This window comes from Octopus bimaculoides, chromosome 10 (assembly GCF_001194135.2).
Source record: "Octopus bimaculoides isolate UCB-OBI-ISO-001 chromosome 10, ASM119413v2, whole genome shotgun sequence".
Classification (NCBI taxonomy): Eukaryota; Metazoa; Mollusca; class Cephalopoda; order Octopoda; family Octopodidae; genus Octopus; species Octopus bimaculoides.
The window spans coordinates 70851700-70870094 of NC_068990.1; the positions used below are offsets into that span (position 1 = coordinate 70851700).

General features: G+C 31.9%; 1 protein-coding gene across 10 annotated transcripts in view; it reads right to left on the bottom strand.

Moving 5' to 3' along the window:
- LOC106882425 (oxysterol-binding protein-related protein 6) overlaps nt 1-18395 on the bottom strand; it is a 280467-nt gene that overhangs the window by 160026 nt on the left and 102046 nt on the right. For 2 of the 10 annotated variants that reach the window (XM_052971286.1, XM_052971287.1), the window contains exon 2: nt 939-1144. The exons of the other annotated variants lie outside the window; for them this stretch is intronic. In XM_052971286.1, the coding sequence (XP_052827246.1) occupies nt 939-1043 (105 nt within the window). In that variant the 5' untranslated portion in view covers nt 1044-1144. The remainder of the gene's footprint in view (nt 1-938; nt 1145-18395) is intronic. 10 annotated transcript variants of the gene reach the window in all.

The following is an 18395-nucleotide window of genomic DNA, read 5'->3' on the forward strand; positions in this document are numbered from 1 at the left end:
ACTCAGTCACAACTATCCCCTTATCAACTCAACTGCATCTGCCTCCTTAGCAAAACATAATTCCAAAGACAATTGGTATGCAAGTAATTCATCAATGTCACAATCTACTTAAAATAAAAATGTAACTAATTTCAGAATATAGAAAGCATTTCAATGAATACATTTTACAAATTATTTCTAATTCCATCCTGTAATAAAATTGATAAAAATGATATTCTAAAAATTTTAAATGACTGGAAACTCATTAGTCATTATCAATCTTAAATAATATTCCATTTTCTCACTTTCAAAATAAGAAATATAAACTATTTAATTTTTCTTCTCATCATTCTCTGTATTTTATTGAAAACAATTTTGATGAAACAATCCTCAACCACCCAAATCCATGAGTGAGCTGAACATTACCTCTGTAATTATAAATAAAAAACCCCAGCAAAATAAAGTAAAAAAAAGAAGTCAGTAAATATTAAATATTTTAAAGTTGTTAGAAGTCAGGATGCTATCTCAGTATAAAAATAATGGTTTCAAATTTTGGCACATGGCCAGCAATTTGAGGTGAGTGAGCTAAGTTGATTACATCAACCCCAGTGGTCAACTGGTACTTATTTTATCAACTCCAAAAGGGTGAAAGGTAAAGTCGACCTCAGTGGAATTTGAACTCAGAATGTAAAGAGCCAAATGAAATGCTGCTAAGCATTTTGTCCGACAATCTAACAATTCTTCCAGCTTACCACTTTGATTATAATGTAAAATAATCTGCAAAAGAACATTAACATTGATAACAAGATCAACAGCAAATTCTCTTAGGATCCAACAACACTGTTACATGTATCAAAGATAATTTCTTTTTCTACTAACATATTAACATATAAATCACAAATTCATAAGTTAAAAAAATAAAGACAATTTAAAGAAAAGACTAGATGGCAAAAACTGACCTCAACAGAATTAGATCGAATAGGAGATCCCAAAGTTCGCATAAGATTCCGGTATGAAGACCGAAATGCAGAAGGTGAAGAAAACGAATGAGAAATGGACATCATGTCCCTGGATATCTGTTGGCACTAAGTTCTGCTTGCCTAGTCATGGATGATGATTCTGAGGTAGGTTAAAATCCAACAGCCTCGATAAGAGCAGAGTGGGCCTGAATTTGGAGCAAAAGGAGTACTTAAATACCATTTTTAACAGTGGTGCCATTGCTTGTGATAGGATGTAGTGCTGGTGATAGGAGTATGCATGTGGCAAGGCAATATGCAAACATCTGAGTGCTGTAAGCAACTATCTAACTAAATCCTCATTAGCAATAAGGAAACTAAAATCATCACAACTAAGTTTGTCAATGTCAATTGACAGCAAGATGAGTACAAAGCAGTTGAAATAAGCAATTAAAAACTAATGCTAATTCTAAGAACAGGATCAAAGATTGGGAAAAACATTGTGCTGATCGAAATACATTTTAATATACAAATACAATGAAATTCTTGAATAATTATATTTGAATTGTTCAATGCAATCAAATTTATCAAACATTTGTTATCTTCTTTCATTTGGTCCACTAGCTTAACCAATTCAGCAGAAATTTGTACAGAGACAAGGAACTATAATTAAGGACAATTCACAAAAATTATTCTCCAAAACTAAAAATTATTTTCAAATATTCCAACTTTCATTAGATAAGACAAAATAAACTTCCAGAGTTTCCCTAATAATTCCTTAGCATCAAAGATTATCACAGAAAATTGCGCACAGTTTTTCAAAATAAACAAAATTTAGCAATTATAATGGATTTTTTCCAACATAGGGTAAAGTTTTCATAATGCTATCTTAAGAAAAAAAAGAAAAATGTTAGAAACATTTTTCTTGATTTTCTTCTTTTATACTTTTTTTTTTTTTTACATTTCTTAAACTTTTCCACTCTGTATCTTATAGCATGTAAGCTGGCTGAAAGAAACTTGGAACAATTTCTTCTATCATATTTTGGTTAGTCTTATTATGATGATTAAACATCAATATGTATATATATAACCCCAAAAGTTCTCCCTTCTAATACTCCCACTAAGTCAAACTACAGAGATTTTGATTACCATATTTCTTCATATATAATAAACATTTTTTTCCACAAATTTTTAAATCTAAAATTTATGGATGTGTATTTTACCCATTATATAATGGGTAAAACTAAATGTCACTCATTCTCTGTAGCCATCTTTGGAATGGCCTAACATATTTATTAACTGGTGTGCCAGATTATGAATCACTATAATACATTTTAACATGATAGTGAAAATGCATTAAATGTTCCTTATATTTCATAAATATCTCCTTAAGACCATTATTACTCAAGGTTGTGAACTATCTTACTAATATCTTATTCACACATTGAAACAATTCAGAAATAAAATGTAAAACCAAAATAGAAACAGTACAAAAGGATAGAAGGTACTTAGTTTCTGTTTATTCACTTTAATCTCTGTTTGTTTACTTCTGTGAAGTTTTGTTTGTATATACTTCACCAAAACTTTTATTCCAATAACCCTCTGTAGTATCAATTCAAATGTGTTCCAGTCATGACTATCCAGTCAATATATATTGTTGAGATGTTTAAATCATTTAGTATATACATAATATATATATAAAACTATTTTCTATTTTATTCAATGATTTTAACATTTTATTAAATAATATATATTGCAAAAATTTTTTTTAATTTAAAAAAAAAATTACCAGATCCTAAATGTCTAATGTTTAATACATCTAAATCCAAAGACCATTTAGAAAAAGAAAACTGCATAAAAGTTCTGAGGAGATTTAAAATCCTTAGAGAAATGTTTGTTCAGCTGTGGCAACATGTATTAAAGCTGAGTATATCATTATTAAAAGTAAATTGAGTCTCTAGGAAAACAACAAATAAGTTATAACTGTGTGTAGACAATAGATGCGGTTTTACAGCCAACACTAGTAAAGATCAAAGGGCACTTTTTTTAATGAAATATAAGCAAAATGTGAATACTTATTTGACGGATTTCAGGGAAAAAAGAAATTTGTAAAAGATCAATCTGTTCCATGATTCAAGTTAAACAAGATCAAAATAACTATACACACACACACACACACATATATATATATATTACTTGGTGTAATGACATATAATGTGAGCATTCAAAACCTAGAAATCTAAAGCACATTTCAAGAAAAAAATTATTTATTTTCCAGTGACAATAGATTAACTGAAACAAATTATTTGAAAGAAATTATATAGTACCATTTTCATTTCTCAAAGACTCTTAGTTAACTTATGAAACATTACATGTCCATACCAGCAATGGCTGCACTGGTATGGGCATGTAATATATGTGGATGATGACAGCTGGTTAGAGATGTATGGAAGGTTCCATAGAAAAGGAAGACTAAAAGAGACATGAGCAGAAATGAAGGCTAATCTCAAGAAGCGAAACCTCACAAAAGAGATGAGAAGAAATGCAACAAATGGCAGAATGATGCAATTTTAACATAAACACAGAAACTCAAAAATCCAGAGATTGTTTAGAAAAAAAAAATATAGAAAAAAAATCAAACATATAAAAAAATTAGAGGATGGAGCATGGTTCACCTATTTTGAAGTATAGATTCATTATGGTAATTCTAAAAGGCCAAGCTATTTTTTAACATTCCCCACTATTACTGATTTCCTCAAAGATAAAGTCTTGTGTATATATAAATAGTATATAAAGTCTTGTGTATATATGAATAATTATGATAGTAATAATTTCAAGCACAGAATAGAACCTCATTAATATGACAAAACCTGGGATTGGACCAGAGATCTTTGGATCTTCAGTGTTTCTACTATCAACAAATGACCTTAAAATTTGCTTTACTGACATTTAAATGACAATAGTACAGTCAGGAATAAATGTTGATAAAATCAAATATATCATTACATGTTTGTACCTTTAACTTATGAACATAGCTTTCTATTTTTTAGCTAAACAGCACCTGTCAAGAATTAAGGTTCTGAGGTACCAAAGAGTCAATAAGGAACAAACTTTTTTTTAAAAAAAGGTCAGCGATTACATCGACCCCAGTGCTGGAACTTATTTTATCAACCCCAAAAGGAATTGATTCATAATCATGTCCAAGTTTTATTGTTATGTGTATGTGTGTGTATGGGGGTGGGGGATATCTGTCACTCTAAAAGTACTGTGGAGAGCACACCAAGAGCAACTTCTAAAATGAGTGTGAAGTCATATGTATATATATATATGAGTAACATTCGCCCCATCCTGGGACTGCCACATTACTTTATATATATATATATATGTATATACATATACATATATACACGTGTTGCCAGTGCCCCTGGACTGGCTCTTGTGCGGGTGGCACATAAAAGACACCATTTTGAGCGTGGCCGTTGCCAGTACCGCCTGACTGGCCTTCGTGCAGGTGACACGTAAAAGCACCCACTACACTCTCTGAGTGGTTGGCGTTAGGAAGGGAATCCAGCTGTAGAAACTCTGCCAAATTAGATTGGAGCCTGGTGTTGCTATCCGGTTTCACCAGTCCTCAGTCAAATCGTCCAACCCATGCTAGCATGGAAAGCGGACGTTAAACGATGATGATGATGATGATATATATATATATATATATATATATATATATATATATATATGAATGGATTTATTTATTTATATATATGACAGTATGTATTTATGTACATGTATATATATGAGTGTGTGTAAGAGAGTAAGAGCACATGTGTATACAATGTATTGGGTCATCCCAAAAATAATGCAGTTTTTTAATACTTTTATTTTTCAAAATTAAGATAAACAAAGTTCTTTTTAATCTAAAATATACTCTCGTTCATTTTCTACAATGCTCTTTCATCTATCTGGTAGACTTGCAAGGCCCCTCTTCCAAAATTCACTTCTCCATGATGAAAAATGCTCCTCCAGTACCGTTCTGATCTCATCTACAGAATTCATATGTTTTCTGTCCAAATGATTTTAAAGACTTCAGAATAAATGATAATCAGATGGGGCAATGTCCCATGAATATGGTGGGTGAGGCATTGTTTCCCATTCAAACTGCTCCAGCGTTTGGAGTGTCATCTTCGCTGTATGTGAATGAGCATTATCCTGATGGAAAAACACTTTTCATCTTGAAACCAAAGATGGTCATTTTTCTTGTAGTGCTGACTTAAGCCATTCAAGCTACTCACAGTAGATTTCCTTTGTTATCATTTGGTTTGGGTTTAAAAGTTCAAAGTGGACTAAACCTTTCATATTCCACCAAACAGATAACAACACCTTATGTGGGTGAAGACCTTCTTTAGCCTAGGGTGCCAGTGTTTCTCCTTTCGTTACCCAGTCTTTGGCACTTGATATTTTTATAGAGAACCCATTTCTCATCACCAGTCACTATTCGGCCCAAGAAAGGTTCAACCATGAGATATGACAGCAAAGAAAAGCACACATTCACTCTCTGCACGTGATTAGACTCGGAAGTTGGCTGAGTTAATGGATTAGTACTTGACTGGTACAAAATTTTATCAATCATGGAAGTTGGTCTCAATGAGATGTAAACTCAGGAAGCAATATTGCAAGATATTTTGTCAAATGCTCTAACAATTCTAACAATCCAGATAATAACAACAACAAAAATAATAATCAATGAAAACTGATTAAAGAAGAGAATTAAGGATGGCTTAATAGATAAAAGTTGGATTAAATAATGAAATATCAATATTCTATAATCTTCTCGACATTTAAACATAGTCCATATGATAAGTTAACCCTAAGGCAGGACTTGTCTTATAATTCAATCTATAAAATTATATCAAATATTATTTGTGTGCATAAACAGACACATACTCATTTGTTTTTTAACGCTGACATGGCTAGGTAGAGTTAAGAGTTTCCCTTATGATTGTTGAAGTAATTTGAGCCTGCTATTACTCAATAACATACAGATATAACAAATTATGGACTCATTTGTTAGTAGTCAATCAGTTTAACATAGTTACTGAGTCTCATGATTCACTACTAGAAGTCTGGTTATTGAGTCTCATGAGCATTTTCTTGTGTCAGTTTAACATTAAGGTTGCTGATTCTTATGCAACTCATTATATTCATCCTTAATTGCTTTCCCTACAACAATATTATCGACCAATTTGATACCTTCTCTCGCTTTCATGATTAAAATGATGACTTTTCTATTAACTCTGCACATTTACTTTAAAATTTATGGAATTAGGTACAGACCACAATAATACTGGTTTCAAGGGTGGGGATAAGTTGACTACATCAACCCCAGAGCTCAAATGGTACTTATTTTATCAACATCGAAAAGATGAAAGGCAAAACTGACCTCAATAGAATTTGAACTCAAAATGTAAGGATGTATAAAATGCCACTAAGCATTTTGTCTGGTGTGCTAATGATTCTGCCAAATCACCACATTAAGAGACCACAATGATATTAAAACCACAATTTATTTTGAATCCAGAAAGTGATTTTTAGTATATCAACCCATCTCATTTCTGCAATTTGGCATTTTAATGTTGTTGTCAATGACTTATGAATGGTAATACACTGATTAAATCCTACAAAAATTCATTTTTAATATGGACTGATGATCTAAAGAAATTAAAAACAGGCAATGACAAATGACTGAGACCTTTGGCAATATGCTGTACTTGAGAAGGAAGATCCATCAAGCCAAGTGAAATTGTAGTCATGGCAGATACTGGTGTCACACAGCTGGCACCTGTGCCTGCAGCACGTAAGAGCACCCATTACACTCTCAGAGTGCTTGTTGTTAGGAAGGGCATCCAGCCATAGACACAATGCCAAATCAGACTGGAATCTGGTGCAGCCCCTCAGTTTATCAGCCCTGGTCAAACCGTCCAACACATACCAACATGGACAAAGGACGTTAAATGATGATGATGATGATGATTTATCCTAAAATAAAGATACAATAACATAATCATAATCATTTTAACATCCACTTTTCTATGTTAGTATAGGTTGAACAGAATTTATTGAGGCACATTTCCTATGGCCAGATGCCTGCTCTGATGCTAAACTCATATTCCAAGGAAGGCAATATTTCCCCATGGCCAGACATGTTTTCACAGAGCATTAGAAATGAACAACATTCATTTACAATAATCACACAATTTCAAGACAAGGAAACACTAACACACACACACACATAGTTTCAGTTTCTGTCAACCAAATTCACATATAAAGCTTTAGTCAACCTGGGAAAACACTTGATCAAGGTACAGCACAGTGAGGCTGAACCTGAAACCATGTGGTTGGGAAGCTAACTTCTTAATCACACAGCCATACTTGTCCTAAATAAATAAATAAATAAAAATTCAGGAACTGTAATGTAAATAAATGTGGAGGCGCATGGCCTAGTGGTTAGAGTAGCAGACTCATGGTCGAGGGAATGCAGGTTTGAATCTCAGACCAGGCGATGTGTGTGTTTATGAGCAAAACACCTAAGCACCACACGGCTCCAGCAGAAGGTAATGGTGAACTTCTGCTGACTCGTTCGCCACAACTTTCTCTTACTCTTTCCTCCTGCATCTACCAGTTCACCTGAAACAGAGCGGTGTCCTGTCCAGTTGGGGAACCTATACACCAATGAAACGGAGAAACTGACCCTTATGAACCAGGCATGGCTCAAGAAGGAACAAACAACAACAATGTAAATAAATAATTCATTTTAAAAAGGTAAGAAATTTTTGTGAAGTTACAGTTTTGATACTCTCCTCCAAGCTTACCAAGCCAAAATTAAGCAGTCCTAACTGAAAACTGAATCAAAATTCTAGATTTTATAAAAGACTTTTTATCAAGACATTTGACCTGCATTTTTCTTTCACTGTGCCCTCTTTAAGTTTATAGTTAGTTTAAATATACAAACACCTTATAAGAAACGACTATTAAATTTATAGTGAGAAGAGACAGTAAACACACATATCAATATTGAGTTAACTGGTAATTTATCAGTGGTTCTTTTATGATTTAAGAAAAACACATAAATAATCATTACAATAGGAAATTATCTTCTATTAAAATTTAGTTGGTTTTTTTCATATTAATTCCTCTAAAGTAGTAAAGTGTACAAATAACTCCATTAAATCTCACCTGAGACTCCCACCCCTATACTGTCTCATTGCTCAAACCATCTACTGAATAATTTCATAATTCCTTCCCAGACAGGCAAATCTCTGAAATTCTTTCTCTGGACATGAGTTTCTCTCGGACATTAACCTCCAGAAGTTCAGTAACAATTATCAACTGTATTAATCTCACAAAGATATTGCTATTCTACTTGTGACTAATTTTTTAGAAAAAAAATTCTTAAAACCATATTTATATTCAGTGAGACTAAATGATTAAGATTAATTTTCAAATATTAAGATAAACATTTATAAAATTAATAAATGATGTTTTATTTTATAAAAAAAAACCCAGTTTATTTGTTTATAATTTAATACTAATTGACAAATAATATATTTAATTAATTTAATTAATAAAACAAAAAAGAAGTTATTTTCAAAATAATTTACAAAATATTTCTTTAACATAAGCAGCCATATTTTTTATCTACATTTCTATAGTATTATAAAACATTCACTGGTACATAGAAAAGTTTCATAAATGGCAGTTAAAATTCATCTTAATTTTCACTGAATATTTTGAATTTAATTGACCCATCAGTGTTATCTAGAATAGTATATACTTTAACAATAGAGCAGCTGTGAGTAAATGATGATAGAAAAAAATCAAATATTTCCAAACAGATCTATCAAATTTATTCAAGCTAAAACAACCATGTATTAATTATTAATTGTAATAGAAACTGATATTTGGATATCTTGAAATGTTTTACAAATATTGTATTATTTGCTAATATAATGTTGAAAACTTTTTGGAAAGCTATAAGACAATGTGTATATTACATTTATGAAATGAAAAAAATAACAATTTTGTAGATGGCTGTTTTGTTTTGTCTTGTTTTTTCTTTGATGTTTACAATTTCATATTTGCTGTTCAAAATTACTGATTACAATTTTATTGATTAGTTACTGGATGTAGAGAGAGAAAAAGAGTGAGAATTCAATAAGTTTTAGTATTTTCAACTGAAGTAAAACAATCAGTAATTACTTTCAATTTTCTATACTTTTATTCCATTGTCACAAAATGTGGTTTAATACTAAACAATTTTCTTTGTATTATTCAATAAATTAAATGCTAAAATAAAATTGCAATTAAAGTGATAAAAATAAAGATATTAGTCAAATTTGGATTAAAGAAAAATGAGTACTTCTATTCTAAAGAAACATTTCCTGAGCAAACTTCCCATGTTTTGTCAAATTTTAAAAAAATGGAATTTTATTAAGAAATAAAAGTAAACACCTTATTTGCAAATAAAGTTGATAGATAAGAGAAGTTACTTTTATTTAAATAAGTGTAGATCTAATATGGTTGCCACTAAAAGATACATCATGACCTGATGGTTACTATTAAAGGTCACATCATAATCTTGAGGCTTCTATTAAAGACATTGAAATAAATCAAATATAAGATATTGGAAAACAATTTTAAAATGACTAAAAAAAATTTCATTATGCAAAATAATAAAATCAAACACACAACAAACACAAAACCTCAAAAAAGTTGTAAAGTCACCACCAATATAATCTACATTATCACAAACAAGCAAGGAGGAATTCTATGTAATTTGATTTAGTAACCAATTAATTCTTCCACTTCAAACTCAGTTATTTTTTATCCATTTAAAATCCAAAATCAAAATCTCAAATCTAAAGTTAATATGTGCACAAAAGATGAGCTGGCTAGCACCAGTAATGCCAACTAGAGCAGTGGTTCTCAACCAGAGTCCATATGACCCTAGGGGTCCACACAAGCAAAATTTGGGATCCACAGTAGTATAGTAAGAGACCATGAAAAAATTTTGATTTAGATGCATTTATTGCAATAAATAGCTAAATTTCTTTCTCAAACATTTTACATAGTTCAACCTACACAAGTTAATGAGTGAACAGCAAAATAGGAATTTTGAAAGAAGTATCTATAAAACATTAAATGGCTATGGGAATACACCAGAATAAAATAGGAATCAAAGGAGTCCATAGATAAAAAAATGGTTGAGGTCCACTGAACTAGAGGCTTAACATCTATGTCACAGCTCTTCAGTGGTGCTGACTAAGAACAACTCCTTAACAACATTGACCTGAGGAGTTTATATTTTGTTACTAAACCGTATAAAATATCACTATTCATACATTACTTGGGGCAGAATGTTAAATTCTAACTACTCAATACTAACTGAATTTATTTTCCAAGATTCTGCTGGGTTGACATTCAACCAAGTAAAGAATTTATTGAATTATTCAACTACAGCAGGAAACACTGAACAATTAATGAGAGACAAGCAACTTCATATCATCATCATTTGATGTTTGTATTCCATGCTGACATGGGTTGGACAGTTTGACAGAACTGACAAGTCAAAAGACAGCCAAAGCACTGCTGTTTGCTTTAGCATTATTTCTATGGCTAGATGCCCTTCCTTACGCCAACATCTTAAAAAAAGTGTACTGGGTGCTTTTTATGTTGTACCAATAGCCGTGAAGTCACCAAGTAACTTGCAAGACATGATGCCTCAATTAATGGGAGAGTTGTACTGAGGGACAGAAAAAGGTGTCTTGCAGAAGAGGAGAAATATGGCTACCTCAGGTGGAGACAGAGAAGATGGTGAGGATGTTGTGGAATAAAATGACGCATTTCAGAGAGTACTTATAAAACAATATAAAATATGTTTAATCTACAGATTTCTCCTTAAACTTTCAATGTACAATTTTGATTGGCTTATGCAAACAAATGATATTTGAGGATAACAACAATATTAGGGTTAGGGGAAATATTTAACAAAGATGTTGCAGAGACACTAAATATTTATTAATATCAAAAGTTTGGTATGTCATGGAAAAAAAAACAGGTAAACAGTTGTAAGTTTATATCACTTAACTTATTCAGAAAAGAGAGAGTAGCACACAAGCAGGAGATCCAACTGACAGAGAGTGGTATTTTTCAATACCCAAATCAATTGCTCTCAAATAAGATCAATACACGAATGGCTTTTATGCCTATTTCTCCATGGTGGCATGGATAAAGGGTAAAGACATCTTTCAGTCATGAATGACCATGGGACTGCACCTAAAAAGCTATTCGCCAAGGTACACATCTGGGCAAGGTTATTTATGGAAGACCAGTAGTCGCCCATGCATAGCAGTCGCCCATGCATAGCAGCCGCTCATGCATACCAGCTTCCCCTCCCCATGCGACTGATGTTATCCAAGGGAAAGGCAAAGACCAATACAGCTTGGCACTAGTGATGTCACAACTCATTTCTACAGCTGAGTGAACTGGAGCAACATGAAATAAAGTGTCTTGCTCAAGAACATAACACACAGCCCGGTCCAAGAATTAAACTCACTACCTCATGATTTTAGACAGGTTACTATCTGTTCTCAGTTTTAAAGAAATACTGAAATCTGTTAAACCACATATAACTGAACATTTCTCAGTCTTTTTTCATCTTCTCTATCAATTATTATCAATAATCAACTCTTGATACCGCTTTCATTCAATTCTGTCATGTATTCTTATAAAAATATCTTATTTCCACCAATTCTACATGGATTCCCAGCTTTACGTGCAAAATATAATAACATGCCTTTTTTAATTTAATGAAAAAATAGTTGATTGGGTCATAAAGTCACTTGCAATGGTTCAAGTTTAAAAAATAGAAACAGCACAGAATAGTAATAATGATTTAATTAGTAAGAAGTTTCTAAAATCTGCTGTTTCATTCTTTTGCAGTTTTCTTACTTTCCATAAATGGCAACCAATATTCTACATAACTCTTTTACATTAAAATACATTATTTAGTGATTTCATGCAATGAAATAGCATAAAACCAAAGTCACTGAAACTAAAAACAATAAAGATGATATTTTTAGCAATCTCCCCCTCTCTTTCAGTATGTGTGTGTGTGTGCACATGCACGCGCGTGTGTGTGTGTGTGTGTGTGTGTGGGGTTAACAAATTCACTTCATGACAACATTGTTTTAGGCTCAGTCCTACTGTGTAGCACTTTGATGAAATGACATCTACTATTACCCCAGGTTAACTAATGGAAACTACAAGAATGCCCTAAGTCAATGGGAAATCATAAGAAATGAGTCATATGGCATGTGTTGTGTGTGTGTGTAAGCACATACATGAATGTTGATATCCACTGGGTTTATTTGTCACTGACTTAGTGGAATAAAGGAAAAATCCCTTACTTGAAAAACATGTAAAGGAAGAGTATTCAACCATAACATCCTGCCACATATAAGTTAAAACCATGCTAACTTGGAAAATGGATGTTAATCAAACACACACACATGCTCACATATATACGACAATCTTTAAATTACAACTAAATATCTGGAAAATTCTAAAAATCAGGTGGAAGGTTTATATTTACAGTACATTTTTAGTTCATAATTTTAACCTTATTTCTCTTCAGCCCTGTTGATACATGTAACTATAAGCATAAAAAAGGCTATTATTTCTTGCTTTGTTTTTGTACATTTTTTACCTACTTACTGAACTGTGGAAATGTTTCAGGTCTGAAAATTATACATTACAAGGAAAAAAAAAAAAAAATTTGAAATTGAATAACTGTGTGATTGTATCTCTCTCTCAATAATTCTGATGTAAATAACAAAAACATGTCTAGACAATAAATGCAACAAAACTACTTCTTCCTCCAAAGTAAAGTATGGCGGTATTGGTGACTCTCCTTAAAAGCAGCTTGCTGCAGTTACATTTCCGTACAACTTTATTTGTTAAGCAGCTTTGGCTTCAGTTAAAAATGATAAAGAGTATGGTTTTCAACTACTGCCTCCCACTTCTATAAAAAATATCAATGTTCAGACTTTTAAGAACTATTTTATTGTAAGTCTTAAAGTAGATTCCTTTTTGTTTTCCAGACAGAACTCATTGTAAAGCAGTTGTTTAGACCCAGGGCTGCCCCAATCAAACAGATAATTGATCAAAAGGTTCTAGTTGAGACAGTAAGGGATGGCAAAAAGAAGAGAGGTGAGTTGGGTGGCAATGGTAGTGGTATACAGAAATGTAGAAGCTATTATATAATAGAAAAGGTAGTGAGAAGCTATAGTGTACCTGTGAGCTGTCACTGGCTCACAGATTACATCATGTGGGAGGCCCTAAACATAAAAAATATGGAGGTAGCAATTAAATGATGTTTATCAGACTTTCAGATAAAGATAGGATTATTATTATTATTATTTAAACCTCTAGGATGACATAAGTGGAAAGGAAGCTACAGGAAAGCTATCAAATATACTGCTTCTAAGTAAATGTGAGGAGTACAACTTAGTTATTACACACTTTTTCAACAAGTAAATATACACAAGTGTTTCTAACAGTATCCAAGATCAAAGTACTAGCATATGATTGACTATGACATTGCATGGACCTATGATTACAAGGATGTGCATCTAACATTTGTCATGACAGGCACTGACAATTCTGGACAGGTCACCACGTAATACAATCTAACATGGCAATTTACCTCACTCCAGAGTAACATAAGTAGCAGAAATTATGCCAGCAGGAAATCAAGACTTAAATCTTTCTCACACAGCAAAAGAAGTGCAATTTCAGAAGCACGTACATGATAAACTGTTGTCTATCAGCTTGGAACATTGTAATAATGTTGAAAGTATATGAGGCACCCTGAAGATAAGTATCTCTATAGACTTTACAGCAAAAAAAGAAAAACATGTTTTCATGAGAATAAAATCCAAATCAAATAACTGATCAAGGAGAAAAAGAGAGTGGTTTCTATACCTACCAAAATTATAAGAATAGTGCAAAAGGAAAACCTGCCAGCTAAGAGTGCAGTCCAGAAACAAACTTGTGCAATGAAGCTCAACTCATGGCAGGTCAGAGATCTCAAAATCCAGAAAGTTTCTGAGAGATTTCTTCAGTATTATTAAAACACTCTATGGTTCTTGTATATCAGGAGGGACAACAATCCACACATTTAAAAACTTACAAAACTTATAAAGGTAAAAGCATCTGTCAACAATTGATGGAAATAATTTTCAACTTGGTTAATTGTGACTGTTCAGTCAGAAAAATGTCTCTGGTCTGCTATAAAGACTGGTGATAAACAGCTTTTCTGCACCACATAAAATCACAGCAAAAAATCAACACCATCCATATTCCATAGAAATAAAAAGAGATAAAAAAAAAAAAACAGGAAGCCATGTCTGACAGGGTTCTGGACAAAATATATAAACTTGAGTATGAAACACTAAAAAAAAAAAAGAAAAAAAAAGAACATGCACTGTTTCTGCTAATCTAGATACAAGAAGAGATACCTTTTGATTTCAGAGATATGACAATTATTACCATCTTCAAGAAGGAAGACAAAGACAAATGAGATTATAACTACAAAAGAGTTTCACTTTTTCCAACTGCTGGAAAAATTCTAACTAGGATTCTGCTCAGTTGAATCATTCCACTATCAACCTTCATATTAACATGATCTGAGAAATTCTGTGAGTAATACAAGGACCTTCTTTCACTAAGTCATTTAATTCTGTAAATTATGAACCTCTGTTACTAACAGTTTTACTCATTCCACTGGATAAAATGTGCCTGTGCATCCTTTGGTTGTCTGAGAAGAGGAGTATATGAAAATCATTGATCTGAAACAAACAAGCACACTTAGGGTGTCTAAGGCAGTTGTACCCAATGTCTTAATTAGCTCTGAAACAAGTTATAAGCAATACATCTGCAAGCTGGAAATATAACACCAGAGGTAGCCAAGAAAAATCATACCAGATTCAATGGCATAACACACAATATCTCAAACAATATAATCATGATTACACAATATCAACTTTGATGAGCTGGTCAAATTATACTGAACCATCAGTTGCTCAAATAGCTGTTTTACTCTCATCTACATGAAAGAAACTACAGATGAAAAAGGCAAAAGAAGCAATTGAAGAAAATTTGAAAACTTTGTAGCATCAATGCTTATGAATGAGAACCACAAATAAAATTGGATCATCTATAATGGAGACTTGTACATTGATTCACCACAAACTGAATGTCTCAGTGATAAACATGAGGGTACAAAGCAGCTAAAAACAACCAACAATGCACCTTTTCTTATGTGAGACACCAAATGTTTGGCCTCAACCAGACATGTGTTCATGCATTACAGGTTGGGTTAAATCTGGTAGACGGTTATCTTAGGCAGTAATATCACATCCACAGAAAAGGATGCAAAAATTTGCCTCATGATTTGTCTTACCTGGATTTACATGATATTGATTATTCTGAATATTTCCAGGAAAAAACCATCTGACCAAACAAAGACTGCGTACGGCAGTCTTCTTTAAATCACTAATGTCATTGTAGAAAGTGAAAACATTTTGCATAACATTTCTGAAGAACTCAGCAGGAATTTATTATTCTTATAGACATATAAGCATTGGTTGGGTATCCAACAAAATCATTCATTGACCAGTTCTGTTCGGACATAAACTCTTGCTATGCTGATCTCCCCAATGTTCTACAGTAACATGATATTAACTGTCATGATTGAGTTGGGCAAATTTGAATAAGCTCAAGTGAATAGCAATGATGATGATGATGACGAAAGCCTAAGTCATTATTTCACTCATAAAACAATGAAAGATTGTTTGAATCAACAAGGTAAACCATCATCTTCTACTACAGAGTGGTCATGTGAAATGATTTGATAAGTCAATAAAGATAAAATACAAGTAGTTCACTGTGTTCCACTCTCTCTCTCTCTCTCCCTCTCTCAAACACACACACACAAACAAACACATGCACAACATAACAGCTTAAATAATTTACATTACTTTTAGATCAGTAACAAATGATCAGATGATTACTTTAATCTTTTGTGTTAGTATTTAAATAATAATGCAATGAATTATATTTCGCCTCTACTTCTGGCCAGGAGAAACAAGATCATATCAATTTTATATGCTTTATAAATTATTTAACAGTTATACTGATCTTTCTAAGCAGATTTTTCAAACAAACACTTTGATTTTTCCTAAGTCATTGCACTACCACAGAACCCATGTCTTCATTCTGAATATATATTGCCACTCCTGACTTTATTGACTCTTTATTCTAATAACAGTTCATCTGAGAAATATATTTAAACTGTTAAAATATAAGAATTAATTAAAAATAACTCTTACATTTTCATTTTCAGGCAATAGTTTATTTTATTTATGAAAAGGAAACTAACTCCCAAAGAATATTAAATTTCTCTTCAAAAGAGAAATTAAAATATTTTGTAAGAAATTTTAGACTCATTTAAGGACTGTATACTGTTTCAAAGTTTCTTTTCTTGACCCTAAAATCTAAAGTTATAGCAAATTTTAATATGAAATAATAATTTAAAACAAATTAAGATTCTTGAAAAATCAATTAGGAAAAATAAATACACAAAAATGGTTAAAGCACTAAATAATGGTTGGGAGTTTATTTTATAGTGAGGAAGAATGGCGGAACCCATGACCTATGACAGAGCCTCCAAAACTGCTGGGAAGAGACTTAACTCAAATGCTTGAAAGAAACGGATGTCTACTAAAGGTATCAAGAGTAACAGGTAGTGGTGTGTTAAGCTGACTAATGGAGCAAGCCTACTATCCACATAGTCCAATACTGCAAGAGCACGTACATGTCTCGTGGAACAAAAACCACAAGGCATCTGGTCAACCATTTTCACAGTTCCACCGCTCTATCTCATTCTGGTTTCATTTTTTTTTTATCAATGAGAGGCAACATTGACCTTGGTGGGATTTGAACTCAGACCACAGTGAGTTAGAACAAATTCCACAAAGCTCTAACAACAACTGCTCTTGTTAGCAATTCTATGTTCTAACAACCCTGCCAATTTGTCACCTGTGAGAGATGGAATATAAATTTTATGTAATACAATTAACATAAACATTCACAGACTGTATACATTTTTTGTTTATATCTACAATATAGGAGAATTAAACATGAAATAAGTTGATTTACAAACAATATTATTGTATTATAGCAACAATAGCTTCTGTAACAAGATTTTATCAAAGGGATGCCTGAATTATAAATACAAGGGAAATTAATGATGTGATTTCTAAGATCTTTAGATGAGAATTATAACTTCACAGGCAGCAAGACATTGAACAGTTGTTTCTGGTTTTTATTTATTTATTTTTAAAGATTTAGCCTGGAAGAAGTGGTTCTGCTCCCAGTCTTTGCAAACCCTCAAAGAAGTATTGAAAGATAAAATAAAAGATTATATAGCCCAATACATATGCAATTAAAATACAGTAATAAGAACAACATCCCAAGAACAACATAGGGATTGATTACACTTTGACGATTCCACCCCTACTCCATGCACCCCACCCCACACAAAAAAAAAAAAACGGAAAAAGATTTTTCACTAATCTTAAGAGGAAATCATTTTTAATTAGTATTGCAAATTTAATTTAAATGTATAGAAATGTATATGATAAGACATTTGCTAATAATAGAAACTAGGTAAACAAACACTGTACAAATGGTATAGTAAAATAATTTTTAAAATGCTTGATATAGAATAATTTCATAAAATCTATAAAGATTTCTGTAATAGAAATGAACTTAAGACAATATAAGTTCCCAGAAGTAAATGAATGCTAGTATAAAAGTGTTGATGGTGATAAGAATGGAAATTTAGACATTGACTTTCAGTTGTCAAAGATTCATAAAACTTGAGGAGAAATAAAATTTCTATTAACAATTTTATTTGCCATGCTACATTTAAAAACACTTTCATTACTTTTAAATAGCAGCTAACAATAACTATTATTAGCTTTATTTTTAAAAAGAAAAATTGTTAGGTTATTCGGTGTAAAATGTCATTTTATAACAGTCAATATCATAAAAATAACAGATCAAATATAAAAAGTAATGTATCCCCATCAAATTTTTTTTTTTTAACAGTAACTCAGTTCAAAACATCAATTGAGAGTGAACAGAAATTAGTCATTAAATGTACCTGAAACATTTTCTGTATAATACATTTTTATAATGCAGTGGACTAAAGTTTCATCTACAATAAAAACGCTTTATAGGTTTGATGTAATAATTACTTTGTTCACATGTTTTGGAGCTATTATATATCTGTATATATATATACAGATATATATAGATAGATAGATATATATACATATA